Here is a 22,625-nt window from a genome sequence, read left to right as displayed (position 1 = left end):
CCATCTTGTGGTGGCCATCTTGTGTCCACATGGGGGCAGGATATTTGACCACATGGGGGCAGCTATATTGTGTGTTGCAGTGATGATCAATCTGCATATTACTCTTTTATTAGATAGGATAGAGGCCTGGTACAGGGGTGGGGGCCAGCTGGTTTGCCCTGAAGGGCATCCCGGATCAGGTGGGGGTTCCCTTGGGGCGTGGGGCGGCCTGAGCGAGGGGCCTGTGGTGGTTTGCAGGCTGGCCATGCCCGCTGGCAACCCAAGCGGAGGCCCTGGTATCTGGAATTTATTTACCTTCTACAATTGAAACTTTGTAGCCTGGAGCGGAGCCAAGCCTGGGGCTCCCTCCGAAGCTGAGGCTGGCAGCCATTTGTGTTGGGGTTATAATTGAAACTTTGTTGCCTTAAGCGGGTGGGCCCGGCCAGGGTGTGTGGAAAGCTCTGCTTCCCCTGTTGCCGGCGGCAACCCTGACCTGCTCTCTCAAGCTCCATTCTGCTGCCATTTGTTTGAATTGTTTACCTTCTATAATTGAAACTTTGTAGCTTGAGTGGAGGCTTAGGCCTGGAAAGGGCATGCGGAAAGCTTGGCTTCCTCTGTTACCTAGGAAACCTTGCTCTCTGTGGCTGTAGCCATCTTGGTTTGGGTTAATTTGCATACTCGCTCTGATTGGATGGTGGGCGTGGCTTGTGGGCGTGTCGGAGGTATGGTCAATTTGCATATTTGTCTATTATTAGATAGGATGTAGTCTACAATTATCTATGAGATTACTTACAACCACTGTCTTTTAGTATTTTGCAGATTTTTTGTTCTTGGCTCTTATTACTTCTACTAGAGGCCCGGTGCATGAAATTCGTGCACGGGGGCGGGGAGGGGTGTCCCTCAGCCCAGCCTGCACCCTCTCCAATCTGTTTCACAAAAAGTGTAAACAGCATTCAGTGTTTGTTTTGCATGAGCCATTACAGAGGTAGTGTGCACCCCGAGCAGCGAGAGTGCCCTCACCAATCATCTTCCCCAGGAACTACAATCAGCATCTCAGCATCAACCTTCCATGGCTTTAAACTATGTCTGTATGCATCTGTGCTTTATCTCTATTTATTTTGTGTATCTGTTAGCTAGATGTATCTTAAGGTATTAGAAAACTCTACGAGAGCTTGTAAGGGTGTTTGTGCACTTAGCATAAAACCGAACATAATTAAGGATGTTGATTGTGACGAACAAAATAAAGACATTCTATGTACATTGAACCTGCCTGTGTCCACCACAGAGAGAGAAAGAAACTTGAAAGGTGCCAAAGTGACTACTGGTTCTGCTAATAACAAAGTAGCTGGCACCCAGTAATAGTCAAAATGAAGTCTATTGCTTGAGTGATGGGTGTACAAAGTGTGGTGTTCTGTTATCATATACTTCATGAGAAATCAGTTAAGTCTTTTTAATAAGTGAAACTACAAAGCACAAATATTATTTCTACCTTCTACAAGCTGTGTATTTATCATATCATTGCTGCTTTTACTATCTATTACTATTATTTTAGGTTGTATGTGTTATTTGGTACGTTATTTTTTGGGGATTGGGAATACTCAAAATTTGTTGCATATATATCAACTAGAGGCCCAGTGCACGAAATTCGTGCACTGGTAGGGTCCCTAGCGGCTGCCGGCTGCCAGCTGGGGCCTCCCTCCCTTCCCCCGGCTGGCCCCACCCATGTCAAACTCCTGGAGGATCCCCCTGGTTGAGGGGACAATTTGCATACTACGCTTTTATTATATAGGATAATTACTTCTTCACTTTACATCATTTTGGCTTATAAAAAGTTTCATAAGGATGGTTCTACTTTCAAATGGCAGGGAAAACCTGCATTTCTCTCAAAAAGATGACCTTAGCTCTGGTCAGTGTGGCTCAGTTGGTTGGGCATTGTCCTGCGTACCTAAAGATTGCTGGTTCGATTCCCAGTAAGGACATATGCCCAGGTTTTGGGTTCAAGCACCTGTAGGGATGTGCAGGAGGCAGGCTATCATATGTTTCGCTCTCACATCTATGTGTTTGTTTTTTCTCTTCCTTCCTCTCACTCTCTAAAAATACAAATTTAAAAAATTTTTTTAAAAGACATGAAATACAACACTCTCAAAGCTCCATGTTTCTTCCATGCCCTGTATCACAATTTACTTAAACTAACACTTCACTTCTCAATCTTTGTTGTAAGATTTCCTGTATCAGTAATCTGAATAACACTTAAAATAGACTTCTGAACATCAGAACAAATTAAACTTTCACTTGTCCATTAGGAAAAAATAGCTTCTAATGGTAAAGTTTATCAGGGATTTAAATACTAAAGAAAGGCCAATTTAATATTTAAGTAAACCCAAATTCTGCAATCAACACAAAATACCACTAAAAGGAAAAATAATGGAATTGGGTCTCTATAATTGAGATTACACTAACAAAATTCAGCTACAGTATTTAAGAAACAAGAGAAATAAATGGATTAACTTAACATATAATTCCAATACTTACTATCTAATTTCTGTCCTTCTGTAAATGTTTCCAGAGCAGCAGCATAGTTTTTTTTATGGTATTCACATATCCTGTATGAACATATTAAAAACAAATGCCACACACACATGAGATTATGAAAAATAGCATTCTTTCTTAAATATATCCTAGTATTGTTTTCTAAAATAATCTATGTAACTTCTAATTCCCACTAACATCCAATTTTAGAATCCATATCAGAAGGAATTTCTTGATTTTAATTTTATACACTTGCTTATTCCAAAACATAGTTATAAAAAGGATTTAAAGAAGTTTCTTAATTAAAGGAAAGTCCCATCAACAGAAGCAAGCTGGGATACAAAAATAATACACAGATACAAAGTTTTCATAGCACTAAATGTAGCCTCATGTCCAGCTTGGTTGAGGAATAAATCTTCTCTAGTCAAAGGCAGTAAATTCAAAATAATGAACAGTTTAATCTTACCTTGCAGTTACTTCAATCATCACTATTTTAAAATATACTAAGTATACATCTCCTATCACATACTGTTAATACAAAAATAGAAAAATAAATTATATTTAAAATTGAATCCTATCTCAGCTATACAATGTATAAATACAGAATTTACTATTTATATAAAGCTTACCACTAATTCATTCAACAATTTAAACACCTATCTATTGCCCAGATCCAACAAAAAGAATAGTTATTGCATACCCTTTTCTCATCATAGCAGTGGGATTATTTGGATTAAATTCAAGAGATTTCTTTGCATCAGCAACAGCATCTATATATATTAAAAAAAATGTTTTTTAGTCAGCTTTTTACAGATCCTAACAAATATTACACATAAAATTTGAATCAGGTTTAGGTTTTTAAGTTGGTAAAATGAACAAGTGGTTTTAAATTAGGAAAAGCTAATTCAAGATATAATCCAATAAATATTACCCTCATATCTTCCTATTAGCCTAGTATTTAACTTCCTTTTTAAAGCTCTCAGTCAGTGAATAAAGCTGTGTGTTACAAAGCTCACCTAATTTTCTCATTAACATCATTCATGCAATTTGACTCAAGGTATTTAATTTTTCCCTACCCAGATTTTCTATCCAGACTAATTAAAGTTAAACAAGTAATAAAGAAATACATTCCTTATAAAAATGCAAATAAGAACATTTCATTTAAATACTCTATAAAACAGTAAATATGATGCTAATCTGTTAGCATATCCAATAACCACAAATGAAATCTATATAAATTCTCTACCCACTGAAGGAGGAATATCCATAAAACTTAAATGGGTATTGCTTAACATAATGTTTGTCACATTTCAGCTACTTCACCTTGTATGAAAGACCAATTTAAAAATCCTCAAAGATAATCTCTATTTTACTTAACTCATTGTATCGTGGGCAAATTTTATAAGTAACACTTAAAGAAGAAACAATATATTTTGTAAGAAAAGTTACCACAGTAATTCCCAAGAAGGATGTGACAATAAGCTCTTTGACAATAATATTGTGCATCATCTGGTTTCTGTTCCAAAGCCTTAGTCAGCTCCTACAAGCACAAACATATTGAGTGTAAGTAATATGTTTTTAAAAAGTCACTGAATTCTAATTAAATATGATTTTTAATCAAATAAACTATTGCCATAAGCTATTTGGAGCAAAGATAACAGAAACAAGCCAGGGGCTTTTCTTTGCAAGAGGATCAATATCTACCCCTCTCCTGCCCTCTCCCCAGTAAGCCCACAGGTCCTGGCTTACAGTAGAAATTCAATAAATGGTAATTATCACCTCATTTATTCTGAAGAGTTTAGCTGATATACACTGACCATCATAGATTTTTCTCCTTCTAATGTGGAGAAGACTCAAAATCATACAGAATTTGAATTGCTTAGAAAATATGAAGCTGTCCAATAAAATGAAATAAAAAAGAGCCCTGGCCAGGTGACTCATTTGTTTGGAGCAAAGTCAATGTGTGGCTATTGAAACAGTTTAACTAGAATGGAATACGGGTTCCATTCCCAGTCAGGGCACATACCTAGGTTTTGGGTTCAATCCCTGGTCGGAGAGTGTACGGTAGGCAATGATCGATGTTTCTCTCACATTGATATTTATTTTCTCTCTCTCCCTTCCCAACTCTCTAAAATCAATAAAAACATATCCTCAGGTGAGGAGTAAAAGAAAAAAAAAGCCTGAAAGTTAAATCTAGAGTTCAGGAAGGTTAACAGAATCAATAAATACACAATTAAGTTTAGCTGGCTCTCTACTATCCATTATCAATGCAATCCTCCTAAGAAATTACATTATTCAGTTGAAAGCCTAGATATAATACGTCACATTACCAAGTGATCAAGAGTTTATACTAGAGAGATTAAAATTTTTGTCAACTTGAGCATTCAATATATAAGTAGTAGCTGGAAAAATAATGATGGGAAGTATAGTATGATTAGCGAGGCCAAAAACAAATGAAGGCAAACAGGAACAATGTGATTCTCTACCCACTACTCACACACCCTAGGAATTTGGAAGTCTTCTTAAAAGTTAAACTATTTCAGTAAACACACACTGACTTTGCTTTAACCTAATAGTGTGATGATTTTCACAAAACAATAAATTCCATACCTGGCAATTATATCCCTAAAATCAAATATACCTAAAATCCAAACCGTTTTTATCATTTTCACCCTTACTGCCCTGATCCAAGCAGTAACAAATATCAGATCCTATTACTGGGTCTCTTGTCAAAACTCTCAATGTCTTTCCAGCTAACTCAGAGCAAAAGCCTGAGTCCTTCCAAGGACCTAGAAAGCCATTCTTAATATGACTCTCTGTTATCTCTCTGATGTCATCTCTTACTACTCTTCCACTCGGCTCTTCCAATCTAGCCCAATGGCTCCTTGCTCTTCATATACCAGCAGGACTCTGTACCTGCTGCTCCCTCTCACTAGAATGCTCTTTGCCCAGATGTGCACATATTTATTCCCTCACTTCCTAGTTAGTGGCAAGACTATGCCAAAGTCAGGATTCAAATCCAGGTCTGTCTGATTCCAAATTGGACTTTAACCACTAAAGAGCACTGCCTCTTGATAATGTTCCTTTACTCCAAGTTTTCTTTCACAGGCCATCTGATCTATGTATTATGTTTTCTAATACTATGAAATTCCTAAGTTAAATAATACCATCATGCACTAAACTTTCAATTTTGAAAACAGCTGGTAGCTTCTTACTGACCTACTGCAAACCTCTCCACAGCAGGGCAGACATACTACAGGTCCAAAAGGCTGTTACAGATTATATCATCAATTCAAAAACTATTTCTAAACACACATTATGTAACAAAGATAGGCGAGACATGGCAGGTACAAAGAAATTAAGCATACACTAACTGAAATAAAAAAGAAATTACAGGGATTCAACAGTAGAATAGAGGATTCTGAGAATCAAATCAACAATTTGGAATATAAGGAAGCAAAAAAGACCCAATCAGAAGAGCAAAAAGAAAAAAAATCCAAAAATATGAAGATAATTTAAGGAGCCTCCAACAACTTTAAGCTTACCAACATTCACAATATGGGGGTGTCAAAAGGAGAAGAGAGAGAGCAAGAAATTGAAAACCTATTTGAAAGAATAATGACAGAAAACTTCCCCTATCTGGTGAAAGAAATAGACTTACAAGTCCAGGAAGCGCACAGTCTCAGACTAAAGGATCCCAAAGAGACCGACACCAACACACATCATTATTAAAATGCCATAGGTTAAAGGCAAAGAGAGAATCTTAACAGCAGCAAAAGAAAAGCAGTTAGTTACCTACAAGGGAACGCCCATACGACTGTCAGCTGATTTCTCAACAGAAACTATGCAGGCCAGAAGGGAGTGGCAAGAAATATTCAAAGTGATGAATAGCAAGAACCTACAACCAAGATTACTCTACCCAGCAAAGCTATCATTCAGAATTGAAGGTAAGATAAAGAGCTTCACAGATAAGAAAAAGCTAAAAGAATTCATCACCACCAAACCGGTATTACATGAAATGTTGAAGGGAGGGGGAAGAGGAGGAGGAGAAGAAAAAGATAAAAAATATGAACAACAGCCAAGACCGGTTTGGCTCAGTGGATAGAGTGTCGGCCTTCGGACTGAAAGGTCCCAGGTTCGATTCTGGTCAAGGGCACGTACCTTGGTTGCGGGCACATCCCCAGTGGGGGGTGTGCAGGAGGCAGCTGATAGATGTTTCTAACTCTCTATCCCTCTCCCTTCCTCTCTGTAAAAAATCAATAAAATATATTTTAAAAATATATATGAACAATAAAATGGCAATAAATACATATCTATCAACAATTGAATCTATAAATCAAAATAAATGAACAAGAAATCTAATGAACAAAATAAACTGGTGAATAAAATAGAATCAGAGACATGGAAACATGGGCCAGACTGACGAATATCAGAGGGAAGGGGAGGGGAGTAGAGGAGGAAGAAGAGATTAACCGAAGATCTTACATGCATACATGCATTACCTACGGACACAGACAATAGGTTGGTGAAGGCCTGGGACAGGGCAGGAACGGGATGGAGGGGGGCAATGGGGGACAAAAGGGGCCATCTGTAATACTCTCAACAATGGGAGTATTTTTTTAATGAAAAAATAAATTAAAATAAAAAGAGAGGACTATTAAAAAATGCAATGTCACCCAATAAATTGAATTAAAAAAGTAAAATGCTACTCACACGTAAACAGTTGTTAAGATTAAAAGCAAAAGCAATCTTGCTCAGACTGACTGAAAGTTTGAAGGCCTTTAGCTCTGGGTATCCCAATTTGATTCCATTTTCTCTTTTCTTCCAGCCACAGCTAATCCCCATTCATGGATGATAAACAATATCAACCCTTCTCCCTACCTAAGCTATGATGAAGAAAAACCACATAACCATGCAGAACTAGTACCAATGCATGCTTATGCTAACCAGCTATGCTCTCAACAAAGTTATCCCTGGTCAGCTACTTCAAAGTCAGGTATCAAAACTTTCATTATATCATACACCCTCAATCCTACCATCTCCTCCAAAAGATGACCCTAATATATTGAACCCAGACACTTATCACTTCTGAACCATATAACCTTGAGCAAATTTAATCTCTTTAGCTTCCTTGTTAGAAAATGCAAATATTCACCTCACAGTTGTTGCAAGAATTATGGTAAGAGTAATTTAGCACATTTGAGTACCTACCACCTCCCAGGCACTACACTAAGAACACAATGGTAGTAAACAAGATACACAAAATTCCTGCCCCCCCCCTTTTTTTTTGAAAGAGAAAAATATCGATTTGTTGTTCCACTTATTTATGCATTCATTGGTTGATTCTTGAATGTGCCCTGACCATGGATCAAACCCAAAACCTTAGCACATCAGGACAATACTCTAACTAACTGAGCTATCTGGCCAGGGAAAATTCCTGCTCTCTTGATGCTTACATTAGGGCCCAAATTAAATATAGGATAGTCAGAGAAGACAAGAAATCTAAGGTGATGAGCATTCCAAGCAAAACATGAGATACATCAGGAGAGAGTGAGTATATTTCAGGCAAAAGGAACTGCCAAGTCCAAAGGCTGCTCAACAGAATTAAGCAGAGCAAATTCAAGTAACGGAAAGAAAGCTGGTGTGGTTAGAACAACAGAGCAAAGCAACTACAATACCTACCTCAGGGGCCCCAACATGTATCTTACATTACCTATCTTCATAAAAAAACTTTCAAAGTTCCTATTTTGTTCCAATTTATAGAGACAGGAATTGGGATTCAGAGTGATAATAGAACTTTCCTGAGGTTACAAAGTTATATGAAACCAGGATTTCGAACCAAGCAGTCTCATTTCATGCCCATTGTTATAATAAATTGTGTTACATTTATACAATGGAATACTACACAGCAATGAAAAAGAACTAGGATTCACACAATATGAATATATCCCATACATGTTTAAAGCAAGACAGAGGGCCTATAATCAACTGAGTACCTAGTCTACAATCCTGTTTATGTTAAGTGCAAGAACAAGCAAAACTAATTGATGGTGATAGAGGTCACAATAAGGTTTGTCTTGTGGCAAAGAATTATTGGCTGGGAAGAAGAATGAGAGAATTTTGAGGATGAAAGTGTTCTATTATATACGTAGATGTGAGTGACATACACATATGTATGTAAAACAACAACTAAATTAGCTGCAGACTTTAGATTTGTGTTATCTACATATGTCATCCTATCCAATAAAAGAGTAATATGCAAATTGACCATCACTCCAACACACAAGATGGCCACCACAAGATGGCCAGCAGGGGAGGGCAGTTGGGAGGGACCAGGCCTGCAAGGGAGGGCAATTGGGGCAATCAAGCCTGCAGGGGAGGGCAGTTGGGGGCAATCAAGCTGCAGGGGAGGGCAGTTAGGGGTGACTAGGCCTGCAAGGGAGAGCAGTCGGGGGCGATCAAGCCTGCAGGGGAGGGCAGTTAGGGGTGAGTAGGCCGGCAGAGGAGGGAAGTTGGGGGCGACCGGGCCTGCAGGGAAGGGCAGTTGGGGGGGACCCAGGCCTGCAGGGGAGAGCAGTTGGGGAGACCAGTCCTGCAGGGGAGGGCAGTTGGGGGTGGGGACCAGGCCAGCAGGGGAGGGCAGTTAGGGGTGACCAGACCTGCAGGGGAGGGCAGTTAAGGGTGACCAGGCCTGCAGGGGAGGGCAGTTAGGGGCAATCAGGCTGGCAGGGGAACAGTTAGGCATCAATCAGGCTGGCAGGTGAGTGGTTAGGGGGTGATCAGGCTAGCAGGCAGAAGTGGTTCGGGGCAATCAGGAAGGCAGGCAGGTGAGCAGTTGGGAGCCAGCAGTCCTGGATTGTGAGATCACAGGTAGGATCGGGCCTAAACGGGCAGTCGGACATTCCTCGAGGGGTCCCAGATTGGTGAGGGTGCAGGCTGGGTTGAGGGACACACACCTCTGTGCACGAATTTCGTGCACCGGTACTCTAGTACTTCAATAAAAAGTAAAATAAGCCTTAGCCAGTTTGGCTCAGTAATTAGAACTCCCGCCTGCGGACTGAAGAGTCACCCGTTCTACTCTGGTCAAGGACGGTACCTCGGTTGCAGGCTCCATCCGAAGCCCCAATTGGGGCGCATGCAGGAGGCAACTAGTTGATGTGTCTCTCTCACAGTGATGTTTCTCTGTCTCTCTCCCTCTCTTAAAAAAAAAAAAAAAAAAGTCAATGGGAAAAATGTCCTCAGGTGAAGATTAACAACAAAAAAAGTAAAACAAGTGAGATAAAGACATCAATAATCTTTAAGAGCAACTTTCCAAAGGAGGCTCTGAGCCTAAGAGGACCATAACAAATTCTGAAAATAACTATCTAGCTGACATACGGAATTGTGGAGAAAAATTCTCAGTACCTCCTGAAACATATTCTACTACTGATCCCAGAGGCCTCACTGGGAAATATTATAGTACAACTGATTAATCAACCACTTTATTTGAAGGCCTTCATATTCTGAAAATACATATTCTGCTCTAAGAGGCACTAGGACCTACCTCTGGTTTCCTTTCCACCTCATCTCATACTTTTTTCACCCCTCTCTAGTGGAACGGGCCTTTTTGCTGCTCCTTGTACAGACGAGCTTCATTCCTACATCAGAATCTCGGCAGTGCCTGGAATGCTTTCTCCAAAGCTCCCCAGCTCATTCCCACAGGTCTCTGCTCAAACCTCACCTCCCCAGAAAGGCTCTACTACCATGTGGCAAATTATTTTTAGACGTTATAGGTAGGAAAAAGATCCTCTCGCCTCAAACTGCTAACCTTAGGTATGTTAGAGTATAACAAGAGAACAGGGTTTGGTTTCTTTTCCTAGTGTTTCAAAGCAAGAAACCCCTGGCTCAATTCTGCGACCCACTGCCTCGTGTATCTTTAGCTTGGGCTCCCTTTATTACTTTGTATTATTTAACTTTTACTTTCTTTTATAGCTTTATAGCCTTTCACTTCATACAAACACAAAGTGCTTTTTTAAGTCAGTTAAATATATAAATACGACTTTAATCAATAGCAATCGGCGCCTCGCACACATCAACTCCAAAAAATACTGTTTTGATGAAGAAACAAATGAGTCAATAATGAACAGTGGCAGGGCATATACACCTTGCACATCGCCTGGTACATAAGAATGGCAAGGATGACTGTCAAACGAAAAAACGAATTAAATACCATCAAGCTTAGATTTCACTTCTTCGTCTAGTTAAATGTCATTAAAAAAACAAACAAACAAACAAAAAAGCCTTCCCGGTCAACTATACATGTCAACTACAGAAATAGAAACGTTTTTCTAAAGACCTGCGAGGGTGAAGAAACGGTCTAGGAATGGGATGGGGCAAGAACAGGGGGTCTGGGTTAACGGAGTCACTAAAGAACAGAGAAAGAGGAGGCTGACTTTGTCCATACGAGGGCTGAAACTCCGCAAAAACAGCCGACACAGTCCCAGAAAGGAAGACATGTGCTGGGAAGAGGCGGGGTTCGCCGCCTTCCCCAAGGGAGAGTCGAGGGGGCTGAGCCGGGTTCTCTCACCTCTAACGCCGCCTGGGGGTCCTCGTCAATCAGAGCATCTGAGAAGCTCCGGCAAAGCCTGCCAAGAAAGCAACGACTTCAGCAGGGCGCACTAACCAAGGAAAGGGGGACAAGGGAGAAAAATAAATAGCAAAAAGAAGAAAAAACACGTACCTTTGGGCTGTTGCAGGTCCAGCTGCAGCCGCCGCCATCTCTACCAGTCAATGTTGTGTTGCTGCAGCTGCTACTACGGAGGTTACCAGCTCCGCCGCCGCCCAAGGGGGAAACTTCTGGAGAGACACCAACCGAGCTTCCGCTCTAAGTAGCCAACGAGCAGCCACGCTGCGCGCCGCGGAGGGAGAGGACCGGAAGGGAGTAAAGGAGGGAGGGAAGCAAAAAGCAGGCGCGGGGCTCGCCGGGACCGTGGAGGACCAAGTCTCCCGGCCCAACCCGCTTCCGGTGACCAGCACTCCTATTCCCCGCCCCTCGAAGCCTTGGTTACGGAAGCCTCGGCGGGCCCTCTTACGCCACGCGCGCGCGCACTCCGACAGAGGCCTCTGGGGTAGTAGCTTAAAAGGACTTTGGTACTATACTGTCATCGCTCAGGAACGTGTGGCGTGTGGGGGCGTTTACATGCCTGTTAATGACAAGCCACATCGCGCTCCATTGTCACAATTCACCACACTCATGGTTAACTGGAGAGAGACAAGCCTTCCGTGCCCCGTGAAGTCACTTGCTGTCACGTGAAAGTTCCCGGATGGCAGCGGGTCACTCCCAGGATCCTAAAGAACTCGCCGGAAGTCGTTCTGCCCCGCAGAGGCTAGACAGGCCCAAGTCTTTTGGTTCCGGTGAGGGGGCAATGTTCCATTCCCCTGAACGCCACAGGCGCAGGTTTCCTTCCCAGTTAGCGTCCCAGATCAAGAAGAAAAACGTGTTTCTGCGGAAGGCACTGAAAGGAAGAAGGTGGGCTGAAGTCTCAGTGCTGCTTTACCTTCCAACCTAGTCGGCTAGGCTCTCCCTCCCGGTCTTTGTCCCTGGCAGATCGGGGAGAAGCAGCTTCCAGCAAGTACTCCGGCCAGGGGTGGGAGGAGCAAGAGGGAGTGGGAGTAAGCGGCTCAGCCAGTAGAGGTAAACGAGTAAATGAGCGTGAGTGTTAGTGCACCCAAAATCTAAACTAAGCCTTGGGATTCAAAAATGTTAATGCGCTCCACAAACTTAAACCAGTGCTGTTCTAAGTGGTAAAATGAAAGAAGGGGAAGAGTCATGTGATAGCATGGTGGGTCACTTAGGGGAATATTAGGTATAGGAATGGGTTTCTCAAAGATGTGGAATCCTATGAGCCTCAAAAGATGAATTAGAATTAGTTAATGATGGAATTGGAAAAGGTAATCCAGAATAGGATTTGTGTTATAAACTATAATGTGAACTCTGTTTCAGGTGGGGGCAGTTGCTGGCTCAATCCCCAGTTGAGTTCGATCCCTAGTAGGGGGCCTGCAGGAGGCAGTCCAGGGATGATTCTCTTTCATCATTGATGTTTCTATCTCTCTCTCCCTCTCTGGAATCAATAAAAAACTTTTTTTTAAAGGATGATTAAAGGGGTTCCCTCTGCCCCACCGCCACCCAGGAGGCTGGTGGGGGCGGGAGGAGAATGATTAAAGGGAAAATAAGAACAGCTGTTGGGAGACCACTGCTGTTTTACAGGGGTAGGGAAGGGGGGGAAATGCCCCTTTCTTTCCTCTAGTTCTTTTGGCTGGCCAAATCAAATTAACAGGAGGCAGATTGACAAGAGAAAATCAAATTTATTATTATGTGCATGGGAACACCACATACATGAGAGACAGGGACCATGCATACCTGACAGATTCAGAGATAGAAAGGAGGATTGAGGTATATAAGACATCCTGAGCTAGGGATGAAATAAGGTGCATTGGGGACTTCAAAAGGTCATTGCAGGATGATAAAAGAAGACATTCAGTAATTAGTAGTTTGCCCTGACCTATACTAGATAGGTCAATAGAAGTTATCTCTGATAATCTCTCATGAGCAAGGTTTCTGATTCAAATTCTTCTAGGTACTTGGGGGAAGAGGGCAGAATTTTCTCTTGAGCCTGAAGCTAAAATTGCCTTTACCTCAAAGTAATCTGCATACCACTGCTGCACATCTTGGGGTGGCTTGTTCTGGACTCTAACACAGGCCAAAGTGACTCATAAATAGCTCAGTGGTTGTAAGGATGAAGAGGAAGGTAACAATTACAGAAATATTTAAGTTAAAACTTTCTGGGTTTGTTGATCTTTTATGATGAATGCTCTTTATATCACAGATAATAAAGCTTTGCCTATGCCAAGGCCATGAAGAAAATTCTGTTTTCTTCTAGATGCTTTATTATTTTGCCATGCGTATCCAGGTCTGATTTACCTCAAATTTTTGTGAAAGGTAAGAAGTTGAAATCAAGGTTTATTTCCCTCCCACACACACACATGGATATCCAATTGATTCTGTCTTATTAAAAAACGTCATCATTTGCCATGTCCCACATTAAATTCATTTTAAATATTTTTTATTTCTCAACTAGAGGCCCAGTGCACGAAATTCATGAACTGGGGGTGTGTGTGTGGGGGGGATCCTTCAGCCCAGCCTGTACCCTCTCCAATCTGGGACCCCTCAAGGGATGTCCGACTGCCCTCTCACAATCCAGGACTGCTGGCTCCCAACCACTTGCCTGCCTGCCTGCCTGATTGTCCATAACCACTTCTGCCTGCCAGCCTGATCACCCCTCTAACCACTCCCCTGCCAGATTGATTGACACCTAACTGTTCCCCTGCCGGTCCGATTGCCCCTAACTGCCCACCCCTGCCGGCCTGGTCACCCCTAACTGCCCTCCCCTGCCAGCCTGGTTGCCCCTAACTGTCCTCCCTGGCAGGCCTGGTCACCCCCAACTGCCCTCTCCTGCTGGCCTGGTCACCCCTAACTGCCCTCATGGCAGTCCTGGTCCTCCCCAACTGCCCTCCCCTGCAGGCCTTGTCACCCCTAACTGCCTTCCCCTGCTGGCCCGGTCACCCCTAACTGCCCTCCCCTGCAGTCTTGGTCCCCTTTCCCAACTGCCCTCCCCTGCAGGCCTGGTCCCCCCCAACTGCCCTCCCCTGCAGGCCTGGTCACCCCCAATTGCCCTCCCCTGCAGGCCTGGTCACCCCTAACTACCCTCCCCTGCAGGCCTGGTCACCCCCTATTGCCTCCCCTGCAGGCCTGGTCCCCCCCCAACTGCCCTCGCCTGCAGGCCTGCCCCCCCCCAATTGCCCTCCCTTGCAGGCCTGATCACCCCCAACTTCCCTCCCCTGCAGGCCTGGTCGCCCCCAACTGCCCTCCCCTGCAGGCCCAGTTGCCCCTAACTGCCCTCCCCTGCAGGCCTGGGTCACCCCCCAACTGTCCTCTCCTACAGGCCTGGTCACCCCCAACTGGCCTCCCTTGCAGGCCTGGTTCCTCCCAACTGCCCTCCCCTGCTGGCCTGATTGCCCACAACTGCCCTCCCCTGCTGGCCATCTTGTGGCAGCCATCTTATGTCCACATGGGGGCGGCCATATTATGTGTTGGGGTGACGGTCAATTTGCATATTACCTCTTTATTATATAGGATTACAGTTTATGTACAATATTATATTAGTTTCAGGTGTACAACTGAGTGATTAGACATAACTTACAAAATTATCACCCCAATAAATGTAGTACCCATCTGACACCATACATAGTGTCAATATTATTGACTATATTCCTTAGCTATACTCATACAGAGAACATTTTGACGATTGCTAGCGGGGAAGGGGCTTGGGGAGATGGCAAAAAATGTGAGTGGATTAATAAGTACAAATTGATAGTTACAAAATAATCATAGGGATTATTGCTGCTTTTAAGATTTTCTCTTTGTCTTTAACTTCTTGGATTTTATTTATTTTTAATTAATAATCCCTATGATTATTTTTGTAACTATCAATTTGTACTTATTAGTCCACTCACATTTTTTGCCATCCCCCCCAAGCTCCTTCCCCGCTAGCAGTCGTCAAAATGTTCTCTGTATGAGTCAGTTTCTGTTCTGCTTGTTGGTTTATTTTGGGGCTTTTTAGAATTCACCTAGAAGTGAAATCATATGGCATGTCTTTCCCTAACTTATTTCATTCAACACAATACCCTCTAGGTCCATCCCTGTTTTTGCAGATGGCAAGATTTCATTCTTTTTAATGGCTGAGTCATATTCCGTTGTATATATGCACCACTTCTTCCTTATCCATTCACCTATTGATGAACACTTAGTTTGCTTCCACATCTTGGCTATTGTAAATAATACTGCAGTAAACATATAGATGTACATGTCTATTCAATTTAGTGTTTGGGGTTTCTTTGGTTACATACCCAACAGTGGAATGGCTGGGTCATTTTTTGCCTTTGTTATAGCCTTTTTTAAAAAGTCTATTTTGTCTAAGTATTAACTACGCCAGCTTTTTTTCCCATTTCCAATTTCATGAAATATCTTCTTCCACGCCTTGACTGTCAGTCTGTGTGTATCTTTTGATCTGACACAGCATATGTAGACAGCATATGTAAGGGTCTTGTTTGTTATCCATTCAACCACTGTATGTCTTATGATTGGAGAATTTCATCTATTTGCATTAAAAATAATTGTTGATAGATATGTATACTTTGCCATTTTATTATTTATATTTTTTATCTTTTTTTCTGTTCTTCAAGAAGACCCTTTACCATTTCATATAATACTGATTGGGTGGTGATGAACTCCTTTAGCTTTTATGTCTGGGAAACTCTTTATCCTTTGATTCTAAATGATAGCTTTGCTGGTAGAGTAATCTTGGTTTTAGGTCCCTGCTTTTCATCACTTTGAATATTTCGTGACAATCCCTTGTGGCCTGCAAAGTTTCTGTTGAGAAGTCAGCTCACAGTCTTATGGGAGCTTCCTTGTAGGTAACTAACTGCTTTTCTCTTGCTGCTTTTAAGATTCTCTCTTTGTCTTTAACTTCTTGGATTTTATTTATTTTTAATTAATTAAATTTTCTTTTGATGATAGAACTAGCAGGTTTTAATAGTAGATTAGATATGGTGTGTGAGACAAATAGAAGAGTCAAGAATGAGTCCAGGGTTTTGGGGAAATGATGTTTTGTTTTAATTTTTAAATATCTTTATTGTTGAAAGTATTACATATGTACCCCTTCCCCCCCGCCCCCATTGACCATTTCTAGACCACCCCAATCCCAGGCCTCCACCAACCTATTGTCTGTGTCCATGGGTTATGCATATATGCATACAAATTCTTTGGTTGATCACTTCCCACCCACCTTCTTGCATTTTAAATATGATGTGACTTGGTGTGGGCCTCTGTGGGTTCATCTTTTTCGGGACTCTCTACTTCCTGGACTTATATGTCTATTTCCTTAACCAGATTAGGGAAGCTTTTTATCATTATTTTTCCAAATAGGTTTTCAGTTTCTTGCTCTCTCTCTCTTCTCCTTCTGGTACCCCATAATGTGAATGTTGGTACACTTAAAGTTGTCCCAGAGGCTCCTTACAATATCCTCATTTTTTAAAAATTGTCTTTGTACTTTGTACAACTTTTATTAAGAGTGAACCAATATCAGTATTCATAAACTGTAAAACAATGGGGAACTGAAGTAAATAGTAGAAAAAAGGGATCCTAAATAATAGACAAAACCCCTTAAATTTTCTTATTGCTTATATACATCAATGTGTAATATTTAAGCGTCACTGAACTCCTTATTAAGTAAACATTTTTTTCATATGCTGACTTCTCTTTATCTTTCTGTGCCTTTATCTTTTGGCTTTCAGCAATCCTACCTGAATAGCTTTATCTTCTGGTGCTATCTCCTGGGCTTCCTTTTTCCTTTAAAATATATATATTCTACCTAATAAAACAGTAATATGCAAATTGACCGTACCTTCGCTACACCCATAAGCCATGCCCACCAGCCACGCCCACCAGCCACGCCCACCAGCCAATCAGGAGCAAATATACACATTGAACCAGCAAAGATGGCGGGGGGAGGGGGCAGCACCTGCTGCCAGTGGAATCCAAGCCATGATGGTGGACTGGGGCAGGCAGTTAGCGCTGGCAGCCAGCTGACCAGGTCCCGGATAGGGGCTTCGAGTCAGCCGCCGCCAGCTCCAAGCCCCTATCAGGGATCACGGACCAGGGCAGGCGGCATGGGTTAGCGCCCGCAGCCGCCTGCCCAGGTCCTCCATCACGGATCACGGACCAGGGCAGTCGGCGTGGGTTAGCCCCCGCAGTCACCTGACCAGGTCCCCGAATGGGACTTGGAGTCTAGCATAACAAAAAGAATATTCAGCAAAATCAGGAGACAAGGTTTCATAAGTTCTCCCCCAGGTCACCACTGTTCTCTTATACATTTTAATTATCCCAGACTTTGCCTGATGGGATTTGATTTGAATTATGCCTGATAGAGATTACATGGCATGAATTGTAGGCTCATTCTTTCTTTTTGTGGTTGCCTGACTGAGAAAGCAATTATGTTGGAATTAACATTCAAGAGTAAAAGGAGAGAAGTGAGTGGTGGGTAAAGGAAAGAACTTTGTCCTAGAAACCAAATAGAAGCCACATAAACCTTCAGATTCTTACTCATTGTGCTTTGGAGGTATTAAAGGATAATTTTTTAAAAAGGTAAAATCATGACTCATAATCTGTATAGATAAAAGGCTAAGTGACCGACATTTGTCCATCCGTCCGACCAACCAGTACATATGACGCACAGTGGAAATTTAAAAATAAACTTTGACTCACACACGTGCCATACATATAAAGCTCTCGCTGGTGCTAATTTGAATGTTGCATTTGGTGGGAAAGTTCTTTTCAGAGGGGATTTTTGTGTCACCATGCTATACGATTGGCCATAGTACAAATAAGTTTAAAGTACTGTAGTGTTTGGGGATGTTTCAGACAGTTGTCTCTTAAAACAAATATGAGATCAGAGGATTCTGCTTATAGTGAATGGTTAGTCAAACTTGGAGATGGCAAACTTGATAGCAGCTTTCATTTAGGAATGGATGTTATTGAAATTCCCCATGAAATGATTTTTAATGGATCTATTATTAAAGCCACCTTTGGAAATAGTATATCTATAGATAATATTAAAAATATATCTAAACGTGCAATTCTTTGTTCAAAAAATGAGCACGTTCAAAAATTAAATGAAGAAATTTTGGATATACTTGATGGAGATTTTCACACCTATTTGAGTGATGACTCCATTGACTCAACAGATGATGCTGAAAAGGAAAATTTTCCTATTGAATTTCTTAATAGTGTTACTCCTTCTGGAATGCTGTGTCATAAACTAAAATTGAAAGTGGGTGCAATCATCATGCTATTGAGAAATCTTAATAGTAAATGGGGTCTTTGTAATACAGGTACCAGATTTATTATCAAAAGATTGCAACCTAACATTATCAAAGCTGAAATATTAACAGGATCTGCAGAGGGAGAGATTGTTCTGATTCCAAGAATTGATTTGTCCCCATCTGACACTGGCCACCCATTTAAATTAATTCGAAGATAGTTTCCCGTTATGCCAGCATTTGTGATGACTATTAATAAATCACAAGGACAAACTCTAGACAGAGTAGGAATATTCCTACCTGAACCCTTTTTTGGACATGGTCAGTTATATGTTGCTTTCTCTCTCTTTTTTTTTTAAGTACTTTTTAAAAGTATTTTATTGATTTTTTTACAGAGAAGAAGGGAAAGGGATAGAGAGTTAGAAACATCGATCAGCTGCCTCCTGCACACCTCCTACGGGGGATGTGCCCGCAACCAAGGTACATGCCCCTGACCGGAATCGAATCTGGAATCTTTCAGTCCACAGGGCGACGCTCTATCCACTGAGCCAAACCAGTTACTGCTGTTGCTTTCTCTTGAGTTCAAAGAGCATGTTACGTTAAAGTTAAAGCTGTAAATACTTTATCTCAAGGGAAATTAGTCAAGCACTCTGAAAGTGTTTTTACTCTTAATGTGGTATTCAGGGAGATATTAGAATAAGTTTAATCACTTTATCAGTCATTATTTGCATCAATGTTGTTTTTATATTACGAGTTTGTTATTGTTGTTATATCATTTTGTTATTGTTTAGTTATTAATAAAATTATGTATTATTTTCATATACATTGTACTCATTTCCTTTTATCTCTCACACTTTTATTATAGAGAAAGGGCAAATAGCAATATTAAAATATTTCATCTAATTAATTTCCTTTCAATGTGCACGAATTTCGTGCACTGGGCTACTAGTGAATAAATAATACCCTTATACATATTTAAAAAAAGACATAAAATCTATACTAATAAAAGGGTAATATGTTAATTAGACCGGATACATTGGACGTCATCCGGACGTGCCGCAGTGGCTGCGAGGGCTGAGGGCTGGCAGCGTGGGAGGGGCGGTGGCACGGGCTGGTCCAGTGCCATGGCCCCTTCCACAGAGGCGGCACAGGAGAGGGGGCTGCACAGTCCCGGTCCCAGTGATATGCCTCCACAGAGGCTGGACGGAGTACTGTGCCTCAACCTCCTACAGCCCCTCCCCCAGCCGGCCTGGCCCCAGATCACCCCCCACCCACCAGTGGGTGGGGTCAGCACTAAGAAGCAAGGGCCGAGGGCCTGCAGCAGCAGTGGGGTGATGGAGGCGGCACCTTCCTCTGATCAGCCCGATCGCCTCCTGCAGAGGGAGGCCAGACTGTGGTTTAGGCCCACTCCCAAGCTGTCAGTTGGACATCCCCTGAGGGCTCCTGAACTGTGAGAGGGGGCAGGCCGGGCTGAGGGACCCCACTCCAGTGCACAAATTTTCATGCACCGGGCCTCTAGTGTGTGTGTGTGTGTGTGTGTGTGTGTGTGTGTGTGTGTGTGTGTGTGTGTATTGATTTCAGAGAAAAAGGGAAAGGAAGAGAGAGAAACATCAGTGATGAGAGAATCATTGATCAGCTGCCTCCTGCACAGCCCCCACTGGGGATCAAGCCTGAAACTCGGGCATGTGCCTTGATTGGGAATTGAACCATGACTTCCTGGTTCATAGGTCATTGCTCAACAACTGAGCCACACCAGATGGGCAATTTTTCTTTTTAACCCTTTGCACTCACTTGCTTTTTTTTCGATTCCTTTATTCTACTCGGGATTTAATTTTTTAAATACCCCAGATTTTACATATCACTGGGACCGGGACTGTGCAGCCCCCTCTCCTGTGCCGCCTCTGTGGAAGTACTTTGAGGGGCATCAGAGGATGATTTAGGTGGAAAGGGCTATGAGGGAACCTTCTTGGATGCTGGGTGGTACTTATACCAATATGTTCAGATGTAAAATTTTATCAAGTTTTACACTTAAGATTTGTGTACTTTATGCTTCAATAAAATAGGAGGGAAAAATTAAAAGAAAATCAAATAATCCATTTGAAATTTTTAAAAATGTGACATTTACCGTAGCATAAAAAATGTTAAGTACTGAAAAATAAATCTGACACAGCATTGCAAAATGTATACATTGAGACTTACAAAACATTGATTAGAGAAATTAAAAAACACTTAAATGGAGAGACACTTTATGTTCATGAGTCCAAAAACCAACTCATGTTGGTTCTTCCCAAATTGGTTTATAGATTCAACATGATCCCATGCAAAATTGAGGTTTTTTTCATTGTAGAAGTTGAAAAAAAAAATTCTGAAATTCAAATGAAAATGCCAAAAATTTAGAATAGCCAAATCAACTTTGTAAAAGAACAAATTTAGGTAACTAACACTACCTGATTTCAACACATCAACCTTTTGTATTGGCACAAAGATAGGCAAATCAATAGAACAGAGTCCATAAACAAACCCATACATGTATGGACAACTGATTTTCAACAGAAGTCCAAAAGTAATTCCAGGTAGAAAGGATACTCTTTTTAGACTTTTGGATATACAAAAGTAAGAAAGTGAACTTCAAACATGCCCTGCACCATACAAAAATTAACTCAAAATGGATCTTGGATCTAAATGTAAAACTCAAAACTATAAAACTTCTGGAGGAAAGAAAATTGCTGTGACCTTGGATTAAGTAAAGATTTCATAGACATGACACCAAAGCCAAGTCTTTGATGATCATAAAAGAAGTTGATAAATTAGACTTTACCAAAATTTTAAAAGTTTTTATACTTTTGAAAATATTTGCGAATCACATCTGACAAAGAGTTTGTGTAACAGAGTGAAATGCTTGGTCTCTCCGAGTCATTCCATCTTGTTTAAGTTCCCATGACCTTCAGGCTAACAGCTTCTGCTTTAGACATGCTAATCATTAGAGGAATTCTGCTTGGGGCTTGAGTTTTTACAACAGCTCTCCTATTTCCCCTTCCCTTAACATAAAAGGAGCCTGGACTCTGTACTTTCTTAATATGGTTTTGAGGACTAGATGTCCCATCTTCTTGGTTGGTGCCTACTTGATCAAGAAATCTCTCCTTATCCCTAATTGATGTTTTGAGTTTCAGGCACACAACTTAGAACCAGTAACACCTATATCCAGGATTTATAGACTTCTCAAAACTCAGTAATAAAAAAACAACAGAATTTTTTAGATGGGCAAAAAAAATTTAACAGTCACTTCATCAAAGAAGATATATGGATCAGAAAAGAAACACATGAAAAGGTACTCAAAATGATTAGTCATTAGATAAATGCAAATAAAGACTGACATGTTGGAGATATAAGGAGCAACTGGAAGAAGCATGCACTCCTGGTGGGAATGTAAAATGATATATTCTGACACAGCCAGACCACTCCAAGGTATTTACCCAAGGGATATGAAAATACATGTCCATATAAAGATTTGTACATAAATATTTATAGCAGCTTTAATCTAATAGCTGAAAATGAGAAACAATCGAAATGTCCCATCAACAAGTGAATAGAAAAACACAGTATATCCATGTAATGGGATATTACTCCGCAATAAAAGGAATGTACACTACAACATGGATGAATATCAAAATAATTATGACAATGAAAGAAGCCAGATAAAAATAGCACATACTGCCCTGACTGGTTTGGCTCAGTGGATAGAGCATTGGCCTGCAGACTGAAGGGTCCCGGGTTCAATTCCTGTCAGGGGTATGTACCTTGGTTGTGGGCACATCCCCAGTAAGGGGTGTGCAGGAGACAGCTGATCAATGTTTCTCTCCCATTGATATTTCTAACTCTCTATCCCTCTCCCTTCCTCTCTGTAAAAAAATCAATAAAATATATATATTTTAAATAGTACATACTATTTAATTCCATGTACATAAAATCCTAGAAGATGCTGACTAATACATAGTGACAGAAAGCAGATCAGTGGTTGTCTGAGGGGTGGAATGGGCCAAGAGCAGGGAGGAACAGCAAGAAGGGAGTGGTTAAAAGGGGCACAAGAAAACTTTTAGGGTAAGACTCACCAAATATATGGATAGCTTCACTGCTTGAGTATAGTGATTTCATGAGTTTGTACTCTTTAAATATGTGTAGTTTATTGTATGTCAATTATAGCT

General features: G+C 41.3%; 1 protein-coding gene and 1 long non-coding RNA gene across 2 annotated transcripts in view; one reads left to right on the top strand and one right to left on the bottom strand.

The window, feature by feature from the left end:
* Positions 1-11,415, bottom strand: part of SUGT1 (SGT1 homolog, MIS12 kinetochore complex assembly cochaperone) — a 57,707-nt gene extending 46,292 nt beyond the window's left edge. Inside the window, exons 1-5 of the mRNA XM_028151538.2 lie at positions 11,228-11,415; positions 11,075-11,132; positions 3,958-4,048; positions 3,209-3,278; positions 2,512-2,582 (exon numbers count right to left, since the gene is read on the bottom strand). Of these exons, the coding sequence (XP_028007339.2) occupies positions 2,512-2,582; positions 3,209-3,278; positions 3,958-4,048; positions 11,075-11,132; positions 11,228-11,265 (328 nt within the window). The 5' untranslated portion in view covers positions 11,266-11,415. The remainder of the gene's footprint in view (positions 1-2,511; positions 2,583-3,208; positions 3,279-3,957; positions 4,049-11,074; positions 11,133-11,227) is intronic.
* Positions 11,416-11,738: 323 nt separating this feature from the next.
* Positions 11,739-22,625, top strand: part of LOC129149944 (uncharacterized) — a 30,035-nt gene continuing 19,148 nt past the window's right edge. Inside the window, exon 1 of the long non-coding RNA XR_008556735.1 lies at positions 11,739-12,016. This is a non-coding gene — a long non-coding RNA (uncharacterized LOC129149944). The remainder of the gene's footprint in view (positions 12,017-22,625) is intronic.

The sequence above is a fragment of the Eptesicus fuscus genome, chromosome 8 (assembly GCF_027574615.1).
Source record: "Eptesicus fuscus isolate TK198812 chromosome 8, DD_ASM_mEF_20220401, whole genome shotgun sequence".
In the NCBI taxonomy this organism is placed as follows: Eukaryota; Metazoa; Chordata; class Mammalia; order Chiroptera; family Vespertilionidae; genus Eptesicus; species Eptesicus fuscus.
The sequence above is the reverse complement of the archived record's forward strand: the minus strand, read 5'-3'. Positions and strand labels throughout refer to the sequence as shown.